This window comes from Lissotriton helveticus, chromosome 5_1 (genome assembly GCF_964261635.1).
Source record: "Lissotriton helveticus chromosome 5_1, aLisHel1.1, whole genome shotgun sequence".
In the NCBI taxonomy this organism is placed as follows: domain Eukaryota; kingdom Metazoa; phylum Chordata; class Amphibia; order Caudata; family Salamandridae; genus Lissotriton; species Lissotriton helveticus.
In genome coordinates, this window is record NC_136065.1 from 629,511,575 (window position 1) to 629,532,332 (window position 20,758).

Genomic DNA, 20,758 nt, shown 5'->3' on the forward strand with positions numbered 1-20,758 from the left:
CCCCTCCCTGCTGCCCTGCCCACGGCGCTCAAAACTGCCCGCTAAAAACTGCAGAGCACCTGTCGCCCCTAGCACGTCAAAAAAAGAAATAAACAATGGAGGAGGATCCCGCTCCAACACCCCCGCCCCGAACCTCGCCCAACGACAATAAACCCCCGAATCCAATCATCCCTCAAAGTTCCCATAAGTCAGGATATTCTCCGGTTCCACCCAGTCCTGGCACAATTTCCTGAGAAAGGCATACAAGAGGTGCAAGAAGATTCTCACTCCTGTTCCAGCCCCGCTTCTTCATCCGCATGGCCCGACGACTCCGCTCGGTCACCAGAGAGAGTGTCCAGCCAGTCAGATACCACCTCAGGATTATCAAAAAACCACACCTTACCACATGCCTCCACTCAAGCGCGCAGGAAACATCATGGCATATTTCAAACCTCTATCGCGTAGTTTCTTTTTAACTGCCAGAAAATTCCAACATTGCTTCTGTACTGTCTGCGTGAAGTCCGGGAAAAACGAGATGGCAGTGTTTTCAATTTGGACAGGGCCACCAACTCTGGCTGTCTTCAGGATACGGTCTCTGTCACGAAAGTTCAGTATCCTAGCTATCAGCGGGCGTGGCGGTGCCCCCGGTTTCGACCTCCCCCTGGGCACCCTGTGTGCGCACTGAAAAGCTTGCTGAGGCCCTTGGGCTGTAGCTGGTTGAGGATGAGTCCCACCACAAATAGTTCAGGGGCGGGGACACCTATTATTTGTAAGTTATTTCTCCGGGCCCTTCTTTCGTACTCATCCAATTTGCGTTCCGCTTGCTCATGGGAGGTTTGGAGCACTCGTACTTCCTGCTGGAGCTGGGCGACATCATCAACCAAACTAGAAGTTTTAATGTCCAAGGCTTTGACCTTCTCATTCACCTTAGTCAAATCCGCCCGTATAAGATTGACTTCTATAGACACCGTGTCCAGCTTGGCATCCATAGTCTCCATTTGTTAACCCAAGGAGGAATTAACTCCGTCTATAGCACCCATAATGTCTTGTAGTATGACTTCCCACTCTTTGTTAGGTCTTGCACCCGAGGCCACCGTTGGTGGTTCCCACTCCAGAAAGCGAGATTTTTGGCTGGGTATAGCGGTCCAGCTTATTGGATTGCGTCGGTTTAGGAACTCTCTGCGATCTCGAGGGGTTCTTCTCCCCATCCTGCCTGGCCGCCATTTTATCTGCCGTTGTCGTTCAGTCCAGCCAACCCCGCAGGGACTTCTTTGCCGGCTCTCTCTGGATCTTCCGGGCGTCCCGGTGTACCAGGCCTAGTAGGGCCACACCGTCACTTTTGCACTTCAGGTCTGTTCAACCGACTCCGGGCCCCTCTATATGCTGCCACTGGAAATGACAATCTGCGTAACAGGGTCCACCGGAGGGCTTATTAAGCAACCCCCAAGTTCACCTATTCCACCACAGAGCACAGGAAGTCATTTAGAGGGGGGGGTTGTTGTCCCCAAAGCACACCACATCCACTGCCACCATCGCACTGTCAGGCACCCTTCCCCACCGTCTTCCTCAGAAGATGCCGCTTCCAAGACCTCCAGGCCGGCGCACACTCCGCACAGGAGGAGGGCGGGGGAGGGGCAGGGGGGGGTGGGACATCTAGCCGCCCCATCCGCCAGTAAGGCAGCCGCCTCCGCCGATTTCGCGCTGTTCCAGAGGGGACCTGATCGGACACTTCCGGTTTCGGGTCCCCGGTGTTATTCAACTTCAGGCCGGCCAGCCACGCAACTCCGGCCCCCGGTCTCCGCTGTTGGTAGGCCCCGAATTACAAGCGTGCACAACTCCCGACCGGCGCTGCACCAGAGCCCCGGCCGAAGCCCCACCCTCTCCGCTTCACCTCCGCCGCACTTTCCCTGGCCCAGGAGGCAGGATGGTAGTCAGGATTTCGGGGCCAACGGACGACTCGGCAGAGCCGAAAGTCTACGCAGTCATCCTGTGCAGGCTCGCAGCTCCTCCCCTAAACTATTGTTTTGACTAGACTTCGTTACATACGTCAATGATTTATAAACAGCCTTTAAAGGACAAGCACAAGATCTAAGTTAGCTTTGTTCAGACTGCAAATCTGAAGAAATAAGGAAGATGATTTTAGATTAATTAAAATCGAATAAAATGAATCCAGACCTATCACAGGGCAACACATAAGGACTTAATTTGAAATATATAATTTCAGGTTGTGGTTAAAGCTCCCTAGGTATTTTTGTGATTATAGCTTCTCCTTGCCATCCCACACTTAGCAACTGTATGTTGAGCTGAAAATTAACACCGCTGCAGAAAGTAGCTTTTAGTAGCCTCTGATGTACAGCTTGGTTTTTGTGCTGAGACTGCCGCACTGTACTCTCTTCATTCTCAGACCACTTGCTGCAGTGTTCCTAGGGCAAATTAGGGAAGACAAAGTGCAGATCAAATCAAGTTAGCTGCCTTTGACTCCAGTTCCAATGACCATTCTCGGTGCTTCCATCATTTGCCATCTCGAGCAGCTGTGTTTGTCTGCTTTTTCTCCCCAGGATTTAATACTTGGAGCACCACTGTGACACGTCTCCCAACACTTGACGCCTTTCAGCACCCATATTTCAATTTGATCCCAGTGAAAACAACCCAGTTAATAAAGAAAATGTGTTCAGGAAAGCAAAACAAAACATCGGTATTGAAATACTATGAGACTCAGTCTGTTGATGTGTTTGGAAACAGATTACAGATCTGGGAAACAGGACTTGCAGGAAGCTCAGACTAGTTGCCGTGGATCACCTTGCAAGATTTTTGCAGGATGACATTAGGCAGAGGAGTGGACAAATCAGTCAGTCCTAACAGTGAGATTTGGGGGGGGGGGTTGTCATTCTCTTTTCAGTTCAGTTTGTTTCTTTATGTCTTTATTTCGATTAACAAAAATCATAAGACAACATGCATTAATAAAATATATAAACTTACACAATGCCAGAATATCCGCTATACCCAAGAACAATAAGACCGTTACAATTACCTAGTAGATAAAATTAGTAAAAAGTACGTACAGTACGGCATTATCTCAAATTGTCTATAGAAACAAGTAGGACGATATATAAATAGCTAAAATCACAGAATTTACAAGCAACATAAGAGACAATTCGAACATGATACATGTAGATTGCTGTCAGCTATGATAGATTGGTAAAAGTAGCTGCTACTATGGAGACCAAATCTATAAATTATTTTAGCAGGCCCTCATCTTTATTGCTCGAATGACCCACGACCAGCTTAGAAATTTGACCACTGCTATGACAATAGGATCATCAGTGTTGGTTTTTAAAATCCTTAGGGCCTTCATAGCTACTCTGATACCCATATCCTTGCAAATTGGTTTCAACCATTTGTGCCTAGGTGACCTGTAGGCGGGACATACAAAGAATATGTGAGCTAGTGACTCAATCTCGGCTGGGCAAAAAGGAGATTTGTTATCCGTGGGGGGGATGCCATCTATTGGTATACACTTTGATGGGGAGAGAGCCCACCCTAAACTGGTGAAAGAGCTTCCTGTCGGTGGGTCTTGTAATGATGTCCCAGTATGAATCTAATTTTGGCTCGTGTTTATGATCGTTAAAATCACGAGTCGGAGAGCAGCTTTAATGTTGTTTACATTGCTGCAGTCTAACCATACTCCAGTAGGCTGCTTTCAAATCCTTTATCGAGGGGAAGACGGCAACTACTGGATCCTCCCACAATTTACTCCTCCCCATGCTAATCAGTGTGTTCTTTAGATTCTTTATCCAAGGGATTTTGGTTGTATAACCCAACGACCTAATTTCGGAGACCGCTTGAGCATACTGGGTAAGCTCCGAAGTAGTCAAGAATCTTCTCCACAATGCCACCGGTCTATATGTAAATGTAAATGTATTTCGATTTATATAGCGCACGTTTCACCCAGGGGTCTCAAGGCGCTTGCTTAGGGAACCCGTCCTGGTATTCCCCTGTGAGAGATACCCCGGCAGGGTATTCACAAGGTGAAAGCCAGGCATCCCGCCGCGAGGGGCCGTAGTGGAGATTAAGCAAGCTATTGCCCAGAGTCGCAGAGTGTGACCCCGTGAGTCGAGTAGGCACCGGAGCGAGAATTGTCGAGTCAGTGGAATTTTTGAGGCCGAGGCGGGGAATCGAACCCTGGTCCACGGCTGATCTCAGCTTCCGGGTCTGCCGCCTCTAACCACTGAGCCACACTTCTCCACTACCGTGCCTGGTCCACGATTTTATTACAGCCCAAGTCCAAAAATAATGAGTGGAGTGGAGTGGACTGCGGAAGGCCAAACAAAGCTCTTAAAAAATTGTTTTGGGCAGCAGCCAAGGAAGTTAAATCTTTAAAACCCCATAGTTCCTCCCCATACAACATTGATGAACCTATTTTAAGATTATATATTTTTAGGGCAGGGGCTATGGGCTTAGTCTTGGAGAGCCTATGCTCTTTTAACAAAGCTCCTGCAAGTTGGGAGTGTTTGAGTGTCAGCAAATCAATCTGGGAGTTCCAGCTTAGTTTCTTTCCCAAATAAGTGAAGGTGTCAGTCTGTTCCAAGGGGACATTATTCATATGTACCCTCCCCGACTTTTGACCTATGGAACACCATGAACTTCGTTTTGTCCACGTTTACCTCAAGCTCATGCTCGCGACAGAAAACCCCAAAACTCTCCAGGGCAACCTGCAGACCTTTTTGAGTCCTGGAGAGTAACAGGGTATCGTCCACGAACATGAGCAGCAGTATTTTCATTCCTGCCAACATGGGGGCATCAGTGGGCTGGGATGTAAAATAATGGACCACCCTATTAATAAAAAGTGAAAACAGGGTTGGGGCCAGAACACACCCTTGACGGACACCCTTGGTTACCGCAAACCTTTTGGTAACATTCCACTGCTTCCCCCATTGGACCTGCACGTAATTTGATTCATGCAATTTGACCAGGATACTCAATAGTTCGTAGGGCATCCCCAGAGACTGGAGGGCACTCCATAATTTTGTGCGAGGGACTAAGTGGAACGCGGTCTTTAGATCTACAAAGGCCGCGTAAATCATACCACCTCCAATGACCACTACCTTCCATACACTAGAACAAACCTAAAAACCTGGTCAATGGTGCTAATATGCGGACGGAACCCTGCCTGTAATGGGGTCAGAATATCAATCTTGCCTATCCAAGCCTGGATTCTAACTAAAACACACAAAATGATGGGCGGGATGTTGCACATTGGCAAAACATTCTTCCCCAGTCACAGATCTGGGTTTAATCCATCGTTATTTTGCTCACCACGCCACCCCAGTTCAGACATGGCCATATGCAAATCAGTCTTGACTCTGTGCCTCTTGGAAACAGTCCAGCCCGAACTGCCAAGCCATGTCTTCCCTGGACCGGAATCAAGCATCCTAGGACCGTTTTCAGACTATCAGCCGTCATCAGCCAGGATAGCTTGTCTCCAGTGGTGTAGTGAGCACGGGACCCACGTCTGGGCATACCCTTCCCACATAGGGCGACCAGCAAAACACACAAGATGATGGACTGAATGTTAAACATTGGCAAAACATACACCCCCCAGTCACAGATCTGCGTTTAATCCATCGTTATTTTGCTCGCCACCCCAGTTCAGACATGGCCATATGGAAATCAGTCTTGACCGTGTGCCTCTTGGATTTAGGCCCAGATCTCTGTACTGGGGTGAATGTATGACACTGTTCTGCATTCTGCCCATCAAGTGTTTTTGCATTTGTCACCCCGAGTGGGACGGGGATGCTCATACGTGAGTCGCTTGCTCTCCATGCCACTGGAATCAAGCTATCCTGGCTGATGAGGGCTGAAAGCCCGAAACCGGTCCTAGGATGCTTGTTTCCAGTCCAGGGAGGACCTGGCTTGGCAGTTCGGGCTGGACTGTTCCCATGGGGCACAGGGTCAAGACTGATTTGCATATGGCTGGGTTTAAACTGGAATGGCATGGTGAGCAAAAAAACAATGGATTTAGGCACAGATCTCTGTACTGGAGTGAATGTGTGACATTGTTCTGCATTCTGTCCATCAACTGTTGTTTTTGGATTCTAACTAAGGCAAGCCTTGCGACTATTTTTTGGATAGAATCGATTAGGCTTATTGGCCTATAGTTGCCTGGTAACGAACGGTCACCCTTCTTGTGTATAGGTAGGATTTCAGCGCCGAACCACGTTTCGGCGATAAGTGCGCCACTGGCTACTGCATTTGCAAGGTATTGAATGTAGGGGACACAGTTCTCTTTATCCGATACAAACAAGTCAGCCGGGATACAATCTGGGTCTGGTACCCGGCTCTAGGGATTGATTTTAGCACATTTTCCACCTCGAGGCGGGTAAAAGATGCACTAGTATCGGAAACAGGTTGATAGATGACAGGGGCATTACAACTAGTAGCTGAAAACTGTGCCTGAAAATGGGACACCCACACCTCCGGGGCAACGTGGTTTAAGGGTACTTGAGATGTTGCTCCACTGCCCCATTTAACAAGATGCCAGAAGTGCTCCATATTTTGCTTGTTGCTCCCTACAAGCAGGTCATGCCATCGAGACTCATCCCAGTCCTTCTTCGCCTGCTGTGGGATGCCTTGTACCTAGTTCTGTCTTTTTTTTAATGTGACCTGTGATCTAATGGCCTTTTCCAATAACTTCTATGCCTCCCTACAAGTTTTGTTATACCAGGAGGCTACCTTCGTGGATAGTGCCCCCATTTTTTATTGGGTTTGATAAAGAATTTTTTAAGCTTCCCAAACAGCTCGTTATGAACCTCGGAGATAATGCGATTTACCGCCTCCTGGGAGTCGCAATCATATAAAATGTAGAGTGAGCGACCGACCAGGGATTTCATCTCAGCCACATCACCCTGATTATCCACCATCCTTGCCCATCTAACTTTCCTCAAATCGTTGGTGAGTAAGGCCTCTACTGGCCTGTCCTTGGCGACCCTAGAACCACTACTAGATAGGCCAGGAACCTTAACGGTTAGAATTAGCGGGTTATGATCGCTTTCTTTCTGCTCCTGGACCTTCATGTCTAACATAAGGGACCAGATTTCTACATTGAGAAGTATATAGTCGATGCGACTACTTCTAGTTCCATTGCTAAAAGTGTGAGTGCCCTTGCTGTCAGAGCGTCCTCCCGTTGGCTGCTCTAAGGTTTCTTTCCAAGCATAACCCTTTGAAGTGTAATGCAGCCTCAGTCCACTTTTTGATTGGGCTAAGATTTAATTGCGGGATATTCCATTGGGCATCCTCTTCCAAGCTGAGACTTCCGTCTTCATGGTCGAGGGGCTCAAAGGTGCAATTGAAATCGCCTGCTATTATCAGGTTGCAGCCACCCCCCAGACTACCTAAAACTTGTCCAGGTCGGCAACTACTGTTGGAGCTCTACCCCCAGGCAGCCCTCTAGCCTAGACATTGAAAACCAGGACGTCTAGCACATCAGCCTTCCTTAGCCGCAATTCCATTATGTCGGGACTGTCAATATGAACTTCTTGCACCACCCATCCATCTGACTGCCTGACCCAACATGTGAGTCCACCAGATGGCCTACCTTTCTGGCCCCCCAGCGCTGGTTTAAAAAAATTAAGATAACCTGGGAAAAAAAATGGGAATCAGTGACCACGTTTCGTGGAAGGACAAGATACTGTATTTATCTATAAACACTGCCCAGTCAGTTGAGGCAGTTTTAGTTAACAATCCCGCTACATTCCAGGAAGAAAAAACATTGAGGGCTTTACTTGCTGTATTACAGTGGTGTTGAGTAGATCGGGTGTGCCTGTGCTGTTACTCACAACTACTAACTTGTTGGGGGGATATTATGCTGTTTGGAAGCACCATGGGTACTGGGAAATTTGGCAGAGGAAATAGTGATAGTGTCCCTTGGTGCCATATCAGGTGTTTTAATCATCCCGTTACCACAAGTAGTCCCCAAGTCTACAAGGCTACGATTGGCGGAACCAAAGTCAAAGGCGTCCAAAGTACAAGAGGGCCCCGTATAGATTGTATCTAGAGGGCCCATGACTGACCTGAGTGATCCCCTGACACCTAAAGCTCCTGCTAAAGTCAGGCCACCAGAGGCCTCAAGTCAGTCTATCTCTTCCATGGAGGTTAGGGCGTCAAATCGATTACTAGTGGGAATCTGGAAAGCCGGAATCTGGCGGGTGGGTTGGCCACATATGTTTGGTTCACCCCTCCTCTCACTACGTCTAATGATCCCTTCTGTTTTGTAGAAAAAACCCACGGGGACACAATTAATGTCATCCTCCTTGATGAAACAATTACCCGCCCTCTCCAATAAGTGATGTACCAATCTTGGGGATCTAAAACTAAGAACCACACAATCACCTGGGAGGTACTTGTAGGATTTTCCCACACAGGGGACCCGGCGAACCATCTTGAACTCATGAAATACAGATTCCTTAATACCTGTCCTAGCACCCAACAAATATAGTGCCTTATTTCTTTGCGTGGACCATGGCTCCCATGCACCAGGGGCGAGCACTCTGACGTTAGTCAGAATGACTGTATATGGAGTAGCTTCCGGTGGTAGGTGTAGAAAAGACTGGGTGCTCAAGGGACTGGAGAAATGGGGCAGATGGACCTGGTGGCAAGACTGTCTCTCAACCTGCTTCATAGTGGGGAATGAGGGTTTTAAGGTGAGGGGCAGATTGTCAGGGTGTGCCACCTGTATAACAGTGCCTGGCATGGATGTAGAGCAACTTGCATTGCTAACCGGGCCCCCAATAACTCCCACTAGCCTCTCATTCACATGTGTCGTGACCCCTCCCACCATTGTCCCGTTGGAATTATTTGGGGGGAGTTTAGAAATACCCATCTCTATTTTATCAAGTCTTTCTTCAATGTGGGACAACTTCTTTAAATTGGGGTCGATCAGTGCCAATAGTTTGGATTCAATCCTAGTGCAAAGGTCTACCTCGTTATTCAAGTGAGAGGAAACACATGTGACCGCTGGGTGGGACTGGCTAGTTGCAGAGCTGCTAGCCATCGTACTACTAGTGCTCGCGGTAGACTCCCCTTTACGTTTCCCAGATCTTAAAAGCATGTGGTTGTTTTTTGAAGGACCTCGAGCTTTCCTCTTTTTGGACGGTGGCTCAACTATTGTAACATGGCTAGATTTCTGACCATTGGTGATAGCCTGTGTGGTATTAGGGGAATTTTCCAGATTTCCTGGATTAGGGGAGGAGGAGATCGTTTGACTGATGTGGAATAGGGAAGGCAGACCACTATACTTGTCAGTGGCTTCGATGGTGACTGATTCACTGCAGGGGAGGAGTGGGGAGGTTCCATGAATGCTTGTGTAGGCTACTGGTTATAACGATAGCCTGCGTTCAGTGAGCTCAATTTCGTGCATTAACACCGATTCAGCCCTAGTAGGGAACGCATCAGCCCTAGTAGGGAACGCATCAAGTGTCCCCACAACCCCCGCTCCCGCTATTGCTTTACGTTTATTCATGATGTCCGTACACCACAACTAGGCTAGCCCTAGTCGCTACTCCAGCCCACACAAACCGACAAACTAAGACGTCAGAGGGCTGGCCCAGCCCGGCCGGCCCCTGACGGGCACAGACTGGCCCGCCCTTGGTCCGGTCCCATTGCTGATTTGACACTCGCAAAAACACCTGCGGACATCAACAACACTCTGGGAGAGGACTCTTATCTCCCAGAGTGCAACTTCCCTGAACCAGCTGCCACGAGTGAGGGGGAGGCGTGGCCACTGCGATTAAAGCACTGCCTCTCCCACCGCAGCGCGGGAGTCCCTGTAACACGATGTCCATACACCACAACTAGGCTCCAGCCCACACAAACAGACAAACTGAGACGTCAGTTGGCTGGCACAGCCCAGCCCTTGACTGGCACAGACGGGCCCGCCCTTGGTCCGGGCTTCGTCCGGGCTGTGTCCTGCACCGTGGTGGGAGGCAGCGCTTTAAGCGCAGTGGCCACGCCTCCCCCTCACTCGCGGCAGCTGGTTCAGGGAAGTTGCACTCTGGGAGATAGAGTCCTCTCCCAGAGTGTTGTTGATGTCCGCAGGTGTTTTTGCGAGGGTCAAATCAGCCCTGGGACCGCGCCCCACCAGGGCACCTCCACCCCCACGAAGAATGCAGCAAGCAGGCAGAGGGCAGAAATCACGGATGCAGGCAACGAGGCAGATAACAGGGACTCTTACTTGCATCTCGCACTGCTCACTCCCCGGTTGCGTCCTACATCATGCTACAGGCATCGCAGTGCACCCACTGGTGCCATGCCTTTCCTTCTGCAAGTTGGTCTTGAATCCTACGCAAACGGTCTAAGCTACTTCCTTGCTCTGGGAGAAAGGGATGCCATCTTTTTGCTTCAACATGTGCTCGGCAATGGTTTATGCAGTTGTAGACGAAAGCTGTGTGACACACGCTGCACTTTGCCAAAGCTACATTGTAAGCTACCTCCGTCTGAAGAGATTTTACTTGCGTGGTCACTCACTAACAAAGTTTTTGATGCCTTATTGTAAACCTCTGAAAAATGCTACTGCTCAGGTGCTCATGATCGTAGTCTCAGGGGGATTTCTTTATTACAGGATTCAATATTAGGCCTGTCATAGTGTCTTCAACATTGGCGACTTTAAAGTCTGAATCAGTAGCTGTCCTCTAGCTCCTGATGCCATTGCAATGTGGATTTTTAGAGCGCTGCTCGTCACCCTTGAGGGTGTCCAAGCGCTGCCATCAATGAAATAAGATTTGAAGTTGAACGTCTCTTTTCGCCTGCCGAAACTGGTGTTGGCTTGGCAGTGGAGGGGGCTGTGGCTTAAGCTTCTGGAATACATTCTGGTGGAACAGTTCAAAGGATGTTGATGCTAACATGTATTCCGACATGTTAGTGGGTCACAAAATATGGACCTATGTCCAATCCCAGCATCCGAGGGGCTGATGGCTGGGGTACTTGACTGTTTATGTGGAGAGGTCTGAAGAACTGAATCTGTTCCAGAGAGGAGGCTATCTATTTTTGGTCTTCTTTCCGCTATTTTCTTTCTCCTTGTTCCTAAAGGAATGGGAGGTTTTTTTTTGTTTTTTATTATTATTCTGCCATTTCTTAGTGGAACGATCTCTAGACAGAGTCCAGGTTTAGAAGTCCTGAGCTTCCCTTGCACTTATCAATGTGGCTTCCCTCTTGAATTTCTTTGGGATGCTCAAGAACATGAACCAAGCACCATAGTTATTATGTGTATTCTTAATTACCATGTGTATTAAAATACTTTTTTCTTTTTAAAATGCAAAGCATAGACTGACCTTTCAGTTCTTAGGGGTATTAGTGTTTTCAGTATCTCGTCCACTCTCCCTCCCTGTGTAAGACTTTGACTATTCTGCCTCATTACTGTTAAGTCATTTGCTAAAGGCAAGCACTTCATTATTCAGGTCAGGGCCTAGTGGTACTGTAGCCTCAGGGTACCTGTTATAAATGACTGTTGCAAGTGGTGTTTCATACCCCTCGAATTGCCTTGGGACCTCCTCAAGTAGGTATCACAATAAGTGATCGAGATGGGACAACAAAGAAACAAGTGGTTGAGGGATTCAAAAGGCTTTGTCAGGCGTTTACTGTGACTCTTGAAACCAGTGCTTAGAGGCCAAAGACTAAGGTGTGGGCATTACTGTTTATGATAAATAAAACTCCCTCGTCGCCAATTTATGTTGTATCCAAGGTATGACAGGAGAAGGTAATAAACTTAAGAATTAAGTTTAATCAGGAATATCAAGTACAGCATTAGATCCATCAGAGTGCACATCCATGAAGCTCCTGTCTTCAACTGAAGATCAGGAGTAGAACATTCCACAATAACTTGGCAACCAAGACACTAGGATGCAATTACATGAAAGAACATAAGTAATGAAGAATATGACAGAAAACAAATGAAATAAGAAACATGGGATATAACACAAACATAATCGGAATAAATAGTCGAAGCATGCACCGTAAAACTAGGTCATCCCAGGTCCTGCTTATGAGTAGGTGCTGGCGCCTTATATTGACCTGGCTCACAACTTGTCCTAAAGCATCTCAGGACGCCATGAAGTGCTAGAAAACCACCAGAATCGAGTATGCTGCCAGGAGAAACATTTATAGCGGAATCTGTGGGAATGATGTCAAGGAAGCATTTTATTTATTCAAGTAGCCCTCCTTGTAGTTTCAAAATTTACATCTTAAACAGTTTTTTTTCCCTTTATATTTGTTCGGAAAGTCTTCATTCATTTATGGCTGGTAGCACGGTAGCCATCGCATTCTTCAGTAAGGCTTCTGTAGTATTCTGTTGCTACTCGTGAATATTATAATACACACAAGCTACGAGTTTACTGCGTGACTTCAATGCGCTAATAAAATATTTGTCTTTCCTGTATTCATTTTGCATCATTTTGATTTTGCAACTGGGTTGCAGGTCATTTGCATGCAATAAAAAAAAAAATAGTGGTCGTATGGGGCCATTCAGCCAATTTAACTTGTATTTAATGAGAAATATATTTTGATGTCCCTAAAGTGCTAACAGCCCACCTTGAATCATACAACATGAAACCGTTTATGCTGCTATTAGAGAACGTCCAAGCAGATTTTTTTTCAGCAAAAAGGCGGGATCTTTTGTTTGCTTGTTGCCTTGCACCAAAATATGCAGATGGCAAGAGTTTACAGCAAGCGTTGGCAAAGTCTGGTCTTGGTAAGCCTGTAGTTATTTACATTTGTCTGCAAATATATGCAACAGGCAAAGCAAATATAAAAGTAAAACGTAGTAAAAATACTGCTATCTAAAGGTGGTGTGTATTGTAAATTCTGTGTGGCTCTTGTTATTATAAGCTTGCTTATTCATTAACCTCATGCGTGCGGCGCATTTTTCCGCCGTACGCTGAGTTTTTTTAAAAAAACGCGTTACATGACAAGCTCAGCTCGTCATGAGCGTACGGCAGGCATACCTCATGACGAGCTGAGCTCGTCATGAGCGTCGAAGGGGTTAAGCTCTATCGCCTCTTGGGTATTGGATGTATAAAACACCTCAATGCTTCTGTGTATGTGGCTGGAAAGTGTAGCTGTACGCTTTTTGTTTGTAATAAATATGCTTTCTTTCTTGTTTAGCTCGGGAACCTGAATCTTGGTGATGAGAAATCTAAGCCTTCTGAAAACCCAACAAAGGTGAGAAGTTATGAGTATAGAAACTAGAAAAGCTTCAGCACAGGACCATTGCAGACCTTTCCAAACCTGTGGGTTGACCATCTTTGGTGTTCTTTGCCTGCTGGATTTGGATTATGGACTATGTCCTGCAAGATTAAAGTATAGGTATGACTGTTTGATTTAAGAAAATGGAGTGGCTCTTATGCATATGTTTTATACTACAGCTCGCGGTACCTCCCTTACAACCTTCGGATGAAAAAGGTCAAGAGATACCGAAGGCGGACACCAATGGTGAGTTGTTTAACCCTATGTTTTTGTTGAGTTGTTTTGTTGCACTTAGTACTTGTTAGAAGGTGGTTCTGACGCAATGAGCCGCCTGGATTTTTTTGCTTTTTGAGCACCTATTTGTTGAGCTTTTACTGTGGGAGAGCCTCAAGTTGGGACTCACCCACAGTGAACTCATGATGAAAGAGACTGAATGTGGATTTTATTGTTGTCCCCCTAGCTTGACTAGGCCGCTGCGCTGCAGCTGGAGTAAGGGGAACCGGGCTGGTTACATGTAGACACATGTGTACATGCATGTGTACATGCATGTACACATGTGTACGGGCTGCGCAGGGGAGATTCCTGGCATGCGCAGCCCAGGACCAGATACAAAGTGAATGTTGTGGCAGGACGTATGCAGAATTGGGTGGTGACCTGGAATAGCCTTTATACACTGGGAAGAAACATGCCAGGGAATGTCAGTGTGTTTTACTGTTTTTCACTCATTATTCTCCCATGGGGATGTGGGGCCCATGGGCTAGTTTTGTGGTATTGGGTTTCGTCATGTCTACATACTCTGCAAAAAACTCTGGAACACCATAGAATAGAAGTTGGCACGGAAACTGGAAATGCAAAAGACAAGTTTATTAGGACCCCATGGGGTGGTGGTACATTCCTACAACACCCTTCGGTAATGCAAGAAGTATCACACCGAACATCGGTGCGCGACCTCTTTTATACAAGTTTAACAGTAATAAAAAGGTAGGCGGTATACTTTTGCACAGTTTAGGTACATATAAGGGCATTTTTGGAACACAGCCAACATGTGGGAGGAGTTTAGTACCACTGGTCAGTTTTAGAGAACATTCCTAAGAGGTGACCGCTCATTAATCTAAATGTTCGAGTGCGCATGCGTGAGCTTGACCAGTGCTAAAAATAGCCTGTTGCTGGGCAAAGTAAATGGTCATTGGTACAGAGAAAGGACAAAAGGGCATGCTGAACTCGAGGCCGCATGTTCATACAAAAATGGAAGCCAGGAAATACAAAATGGCCCCCGCACGTTTGGTCAAGTTAACAATGAAAGTTCCTGTAGCTCAGCTAAATGCTAACTCAGTTGCTGCCAAATTACGACAGACGGCCCTTTTAGCATTTAGCTGAAGCTACCTCATAACGGAAGTAATCAGGATACTCGTCATCAATATTAATCATCATTATTTTCATTACTTCTGTGTTAATCATTTGCTCGTTTTTGGCAATAGCTCGTTTGGATGGAATACAGGCTGTAATACATACAGAGCATAAAGTAGGGCCAAATTGGATACACAAACAAAGGAAGAAGAGTATTCCAATAATCATACATAGGATCGTCAGTAATTTCCAACCCCAGGTACTAAGCAAAGTCCAGAACCAATTAGAGAATGTCCATTTTCGGGGTGAATTTCAGCAGCAATTTTATGCAATTTAGAAATGGCATCATACACAGAAGGCGAATTATCTGGGACATAAACACAACAACTACTTCCGATAATGCGGCATGCACCCCCACGATCAGCTAATACTACATCTAGAACCATTCCGTTCTGGAGCGTTACAATCCTGGTAATTTGGAGTTCCTCAGTTAAGTTCCCTAAAGCAGAGGCAGTTTCATTAGCAACAGCTTCCACAACACATGTTAGCCGTCTTATTTTTCTGCTGTTTAAGGCAGCACCAACAAACGAAAACAGGCCTAAATTAAAATCTACATATTGTTGTAAGGAGGTGTCAGTTTGGTCGACATTTTCAATCTCTAATGTTCTCTTAACCCTATTTAATATAAAATCATGATATAATACAAAATCATTATGGTACATAGGTGGGGCAATAAACACAGGGGGTAGTACAAAAGATATATAGCAAGTTCCTAACCACCCAATGGGAAGACGATGATATCCTTTATTTCCACAAATAAAGTAAGTATTTCGTGAGGCTACAAAGGCAATACCACTTGGTGTATCAAATGTGAGAGTAATATTACATTCGCTCTTCCCTACCGGAATTGTACCTTTATTCCTAACACATAGGTCAGCCTTGGTATCAATAACCGTAATCATGTGTAAACTAGACATATTTGTAATTCTTTGATTAGTGAAAATACGAGGCGTAGTGACATTGTCTGGTCGATATTCTTCCCACTCAAATTTAGTTCCTTCTGCCTGTGGATAACCATCTCTATCATTATAGCATACTTTATTGAGTCGAAAAAGTAGTCAAACTTTGGTTGGCCATCTTAGGGTAAAAAGAAGAGTGTACCAAGCATTGCAAGAACCATTATGAGAAAAAGGAAGAGGAATAAGTGGAGTTCCTCCTTTCTTTTGATGTCCAGGCAACATTCCACATACCCACCAGTTCGAAGTGTTCGTCATATTATGAGTATGGTGTAGAATCTGAATGAAACTGTTATTTAAGTAAGTCTGTCTATGTCTCTCTTCATGATAAGGCAGAGTAAAATGGAAATGTTCAGATGGGATTGGAGTGGTAGGCAGTAAGTATTCTCGTGCAGGAAGCAATCGTTCTACAGTCCATGCTATTACTGCTATTACCGCTATAGTCACAACAAAAAGTACAGCACCAAGAATTCTTCTGTTCCTCATTGTCGTGGGTGCCATAGTTCAAAGAACAAAAATTTCACAACCAACTAAAAAATAAAAATTGAGTGCGAAGATCCGAGGTAGCCGCTGGTGTCTTCTCCGAGATTCAAGACGGGTGTCGCTACACTGGACAGAACGGATCCCCCCCCCCCCCCCCCCCGTTGATATTCTCGGCTTCCGTTTTCGCAAACCTCAGAACGATAACTCAACCAGTCTCGCAAAAAAAAAAATTATTTCCTTGAACGTAGGTTATACTTCGCTCCACCAGAAACAGTGTGGTCCGGGAAGGCTTCCTCCGACTCGTGAGGCGTAGTAGCTGGGCTCTTCTCTGCATCCAAGATGTCTCGATAATCAGACAGCACCGCAGGATTCACCAGATCCGGAGAGACACGACGACAGTGAGTGGAATGTACCCACCGCTTCTTATTCGTGACTCGCACAGCCGTCCGAGTTGCCAACAACACTTGTTCAGGGCCACGCCACCTCAGCTCCAAACTGCTGGCTCTCTCGAACGCGCGGACCATAACGTGATCCCCAGGACGGAGATCGTGAGCCTCTCCAATGGAATTGTCGGGGAGCGCTTCTCGAACCTGTTGATGAATAGAAAGTAAATCATTTGTTAATCGTGCCAAATAATCATTCATCATTATACAAGGTACATCATGTATTAAGCGAGGCTTTGGAACTCCCCAGATATTCATAGGCCTTCCAAACACTACTTCATATGGTGTGAGGCCAGATCGGGAATGTGGCACTGATCTAATAGATAGTAATGCCAAAGGCAAAGCATCCGGCTATTTCAAAGACGTGGATGCCACGATCTTTGCTAACTTCAGCTTTAGAGTTGCATTATACCTTTCCACTAGACCTGCTGACTGCGGGTGAAAAACAGCGTGGAATCTTTGTTTAATTCCCAATCCTTTCAGGGCATACTCCACTACTTTCCCAACAAAATGAGGACCATTATCATTCCACAGAAATTTACAAACACCATAGCGTGGGAAGTACTCTTTGAGCAACACCTTAGCTGTTGTCAACGCAGTATTATCCTTCGTAGGGTAGGCCTCGATCCACTTACTGAAGGCACACACCACCACTAAGACATACTTCAAGTTGTTACAACGCTCAAGCTGGATGTAATCCATCTGTAGTACTTCAAATGGTGCAGTAGGTGGAACAAACCCTCCTTTAGGAGTATAAGTCCCTCTTGCAGGATTGTGCTGTAAGCATATCAGACAGGTCTGCACTACTCTCTTAGCCGTGCTGGCAATCTCAGGATGCTCCCAAACTCGTGTAAGCAATTTAGTAATTGCAAGAGCTCCAACATGTGCCAGCCCATGTGTCATTTGAACCATTGCTTGCAAATAAGCGGCAGGCAATTTCCATCTTTCCATATCTTTGCTACGCCAGCAACCCTCATTATCCAACACTCCCTCAGTTACCCAGGTTGCAAGTTCCGCTTCAGATGCTGATTTTTGTATGTCTAATATTTCCTCTCTAGCATCATGCCATCGCTCAGCCTGTGATTTCACCACATACATGGGAGAGACATTTTGTAACATGGCAGTCTCTCTCGCTATGCAATCTTCAAAAGCGTTTCCTTGCCCTATTTTGTCTGTCACCTTCTTATGTGCACTACATTTGATTATCGCTACTTTCTTTGGACATAATAGTGCATTCAGGAGGTCACGTACTAATTCTCCATGCATAATATGCACTCCATGTGAGGTCAGGAACCCTCGTTCCTTCCAGAGTAGGCCAAAATCGTGCACTACTCCAAAAGCGTAACGGCTATCAGTGTAGATATTCACGCATAATCCAGCACTTAACTCACATGCTTTCGTTAAGGCTATCAATTCAGCTGCTTGGGCCGATTTTTGCGGTATTCGTGCTGTTTCTACCACTGTCTTAAGTGTCGTGATCGCATAGGCTGCGGAAGTTGTACCATCTGGCAGCTTTAAGCACGATCCATCAACCCACAGTTCCCCATCTACATCTGGAAGTGGCGTATCCTGTAAATCGATACGACCCTTTGTTTGTTCTTCGGTCAGAAAAACACAATCATGATGTTCTTCCTTCTGGGTCTCAGCAACAGGATATGGCAATAAAGTAGCAGGGTTCAAAGTGGCACACCTCTTTAGTGTAATATGTGGCGCCAACAGCGTTAACTCGTATCCTGTTAAACGAGCACTAGTTCGATGCTGTGTTTTCGTTTGGTTCAATAAAGCATCTACCGCATGTGGAACTAACACCAACAATTTGTGTGACAAAACTATCCCCTCACTCTGTCGTATGGCCACAGCTGTTGCTGCAACTGCTCGAAAACATCCAGGCAATCCTTGAGCCACAGGGTCGAGTACTGCTGAGAAGTATGCACAAGGTCTCTGTTTGTCTCCGTGTATCTGCACTAAGACTGACAATGCGCACCCATCCTTCTCATGTACATATAATGTAAAAATCTTTGTGTAGTCTGGTGTACCTAACACTGGTGCAGAGCAAAGGGCTTGTCTCAATTTGTCAAAAGCATTCTGACATTCATCTGTCCATTCAAGGGGAATTGGTGTAGTTTTGGACAACAACGCTAGCAAAGGTTTTATAATGTGCGAAAATCCTAGTATCCACTGTCTACGAAAGGACGTCAAACCTATGAAAGCACGAACATCTTTCTGAGTGCGAGGGACTGGTGTATCTAATATCGCTTGAATTTGGTCTGATGTCAATGCACGCCCCTCCTTAGACAAAAGATGACCGAGGTAGGTCACCTTTGGTCTACAATATTGCAACTTCTTCCTCGAGACCTTGTGATTATTCTTAGCAAGGAAAGAAAGCAGGGAAAGAGTACTCTCCTCACATTGTTCCTGCGTGTCTGCTGCAAGTAAAATGTCGTCAACATATTGAATAAGAGCCACCCCAGACTGTAAGTTAAAAGAATCAAGCTGTCTTTTTAAAGCCTGGCTATAAATGCTAGGGCTTTCTGTGTAGCCTTGAGGAACCCGACAAAATCTATATGATTTGTTATTTAATGTGAAGCTGAACAAATATCGGCTATCGGGATGAATGGGAATCGAGAAGAAAGCATTCTTCAAATCGATAACCGTGAATGTAGTGGCGGTAGGTGGAATCAAGGTAAGTAAGGTAGTAATGTCAGACACCACCGGATATTGGGGTACCACTATCTTATTAATTTCCCTCAAATCAATAATGAAACGATAAATCTTAGTGTCTGTGTCTTTCTTGAGGATCGGAAAAATTGGGCTGTTACAAACATTATAGGGAACTTCCTCCACCACCCCTGCCTCAATCAAGTCATTTACGATATGTGTCAAAGCAATTTCACCTTCTCTGCATATCTTATACTGTGGTACGCGGGGCAAAGACACTCCCTCCTTTACAGGAATATGTACGGGAGGAATAATCATTTGACCCACATCAGTATCGGAAGTGGCCCATAAAGTGCTTGGGAGAGAAGCTAATGCATCGGCCTCCTGCATGAGGCACAATCTCTCAACCTCTGGGTAGTTCTCATTCAAAATAACCCGTACCCCTTCAGGGGCACAGCGTATAGTTGCTCGAAAATGTTAAAGCATATCAAGTCCCATAATATTATCTGGCGTGTTTGGAGATAACAAAAACGGGCATGGGGCAGTGAATTTGTCAATGTGAAATGTAAGGGGTTGAGACAATGGGCTAAGAGAAGGTGTTCCATCGAACCCTATTGATGTAATCGTTTCGCCAGACAGGGGAGCCCTTGGAACCAAGTGTTTGGACAGAGCGCTACGTGTAGCTCCTGTATAGACCAGAAACTGATCAGTAGAACCCAAAACATGTGCTGATATATATGGACCCCTTTGATCAACTTGTACCTCAACCGATTCCACACCCCATCCTACGCACTCCTATGCATAATTATTATCCTGAGACTCAGTAAACTCTCCTTCAGCTATCTGATACTGATTCCGTCGATCAAAAATATTATGATCAGCCTGACCACGACCCCTCGCTTCAAACCTACCGCGATCATTCGCTCCACCTCTCGGTCCTGAATAACTATTCCGTGACCTTCCACTCCCTCGACCACGCTGATTACGCTGTTCTCGAAGCACCGGACAATCTGAAGCCCAATGTCCAAACTGTTTACAGTATGCACACTGATCCTCAGAAATGTTGGAACGGGTGGAAGACGTACCATACGATCCTCGTCTACCCCTATCATTTCCTCTCGGCTGCGTAGCATAAACCTCAGCCAACATCACCTTCGTCTTCAAATCCTTCGCTTTCTTATCACTACTTTCCTTAACCTCCAATTCCTGTCGTTCATAATACTGAGCCATAATTAATAAAGAAGCAGGGGTTGCCGTGGTCCATGAACTTTCACTAGTTTTTAAACGTTTCGCAATCTCTGGTAGGAGATTAGCCACGTACTTATCAACAAACAAATGCCTGCCCGTGTCCTCTGTTAATAATTGCTCTCTGTAATCGTGAAACGCTTCCTCAAAACGTGAAAAGAAGTCCGAGACCGATTCATCCGGCTTCTGTTTACAAGAAGCAAACATTGGCCAATCATTTTTCTTAGGGGGAACAAGCGTTTTTAAATTATTCAAAATAGCCGCCGGGAGATCTAAAATCAATTTACACGGCTTACACGCGGGTTTCCTATCCAAATCAGCTTGAGCCAAGTCCTTCCAATCTGCACCCAAAAC

At 45.9% G+C, this 20,758-nt stretch overlaps 1 protein-coding gene across 1 annotated transcript in view; it reads left to right on the forward strand.

Annotated features, from left to right (window-relative positions):
• Nucleotides 1–20,758, forward strand: part of LOC144754794 (ATP-dependent RNA helicase DDX19B) — a 152,164-nt gene that overhangs the window by 41,890 nt on the left and 89,516 nt on the right. Inside the window, exons 2-3 of the mRNA XM_078643008.1 lie at nt 13,132–13,188; nt 13,392–13,458. Coding sequence (XP_078499134.1) covers nt 13,132–13,188; nt 13,392–13,458 — 124 coding nt within the window. The remainder of the gene's footprint in view (nt 1–13,131; nt 13,189–13,391; nt 13,459–20,758) is intronic.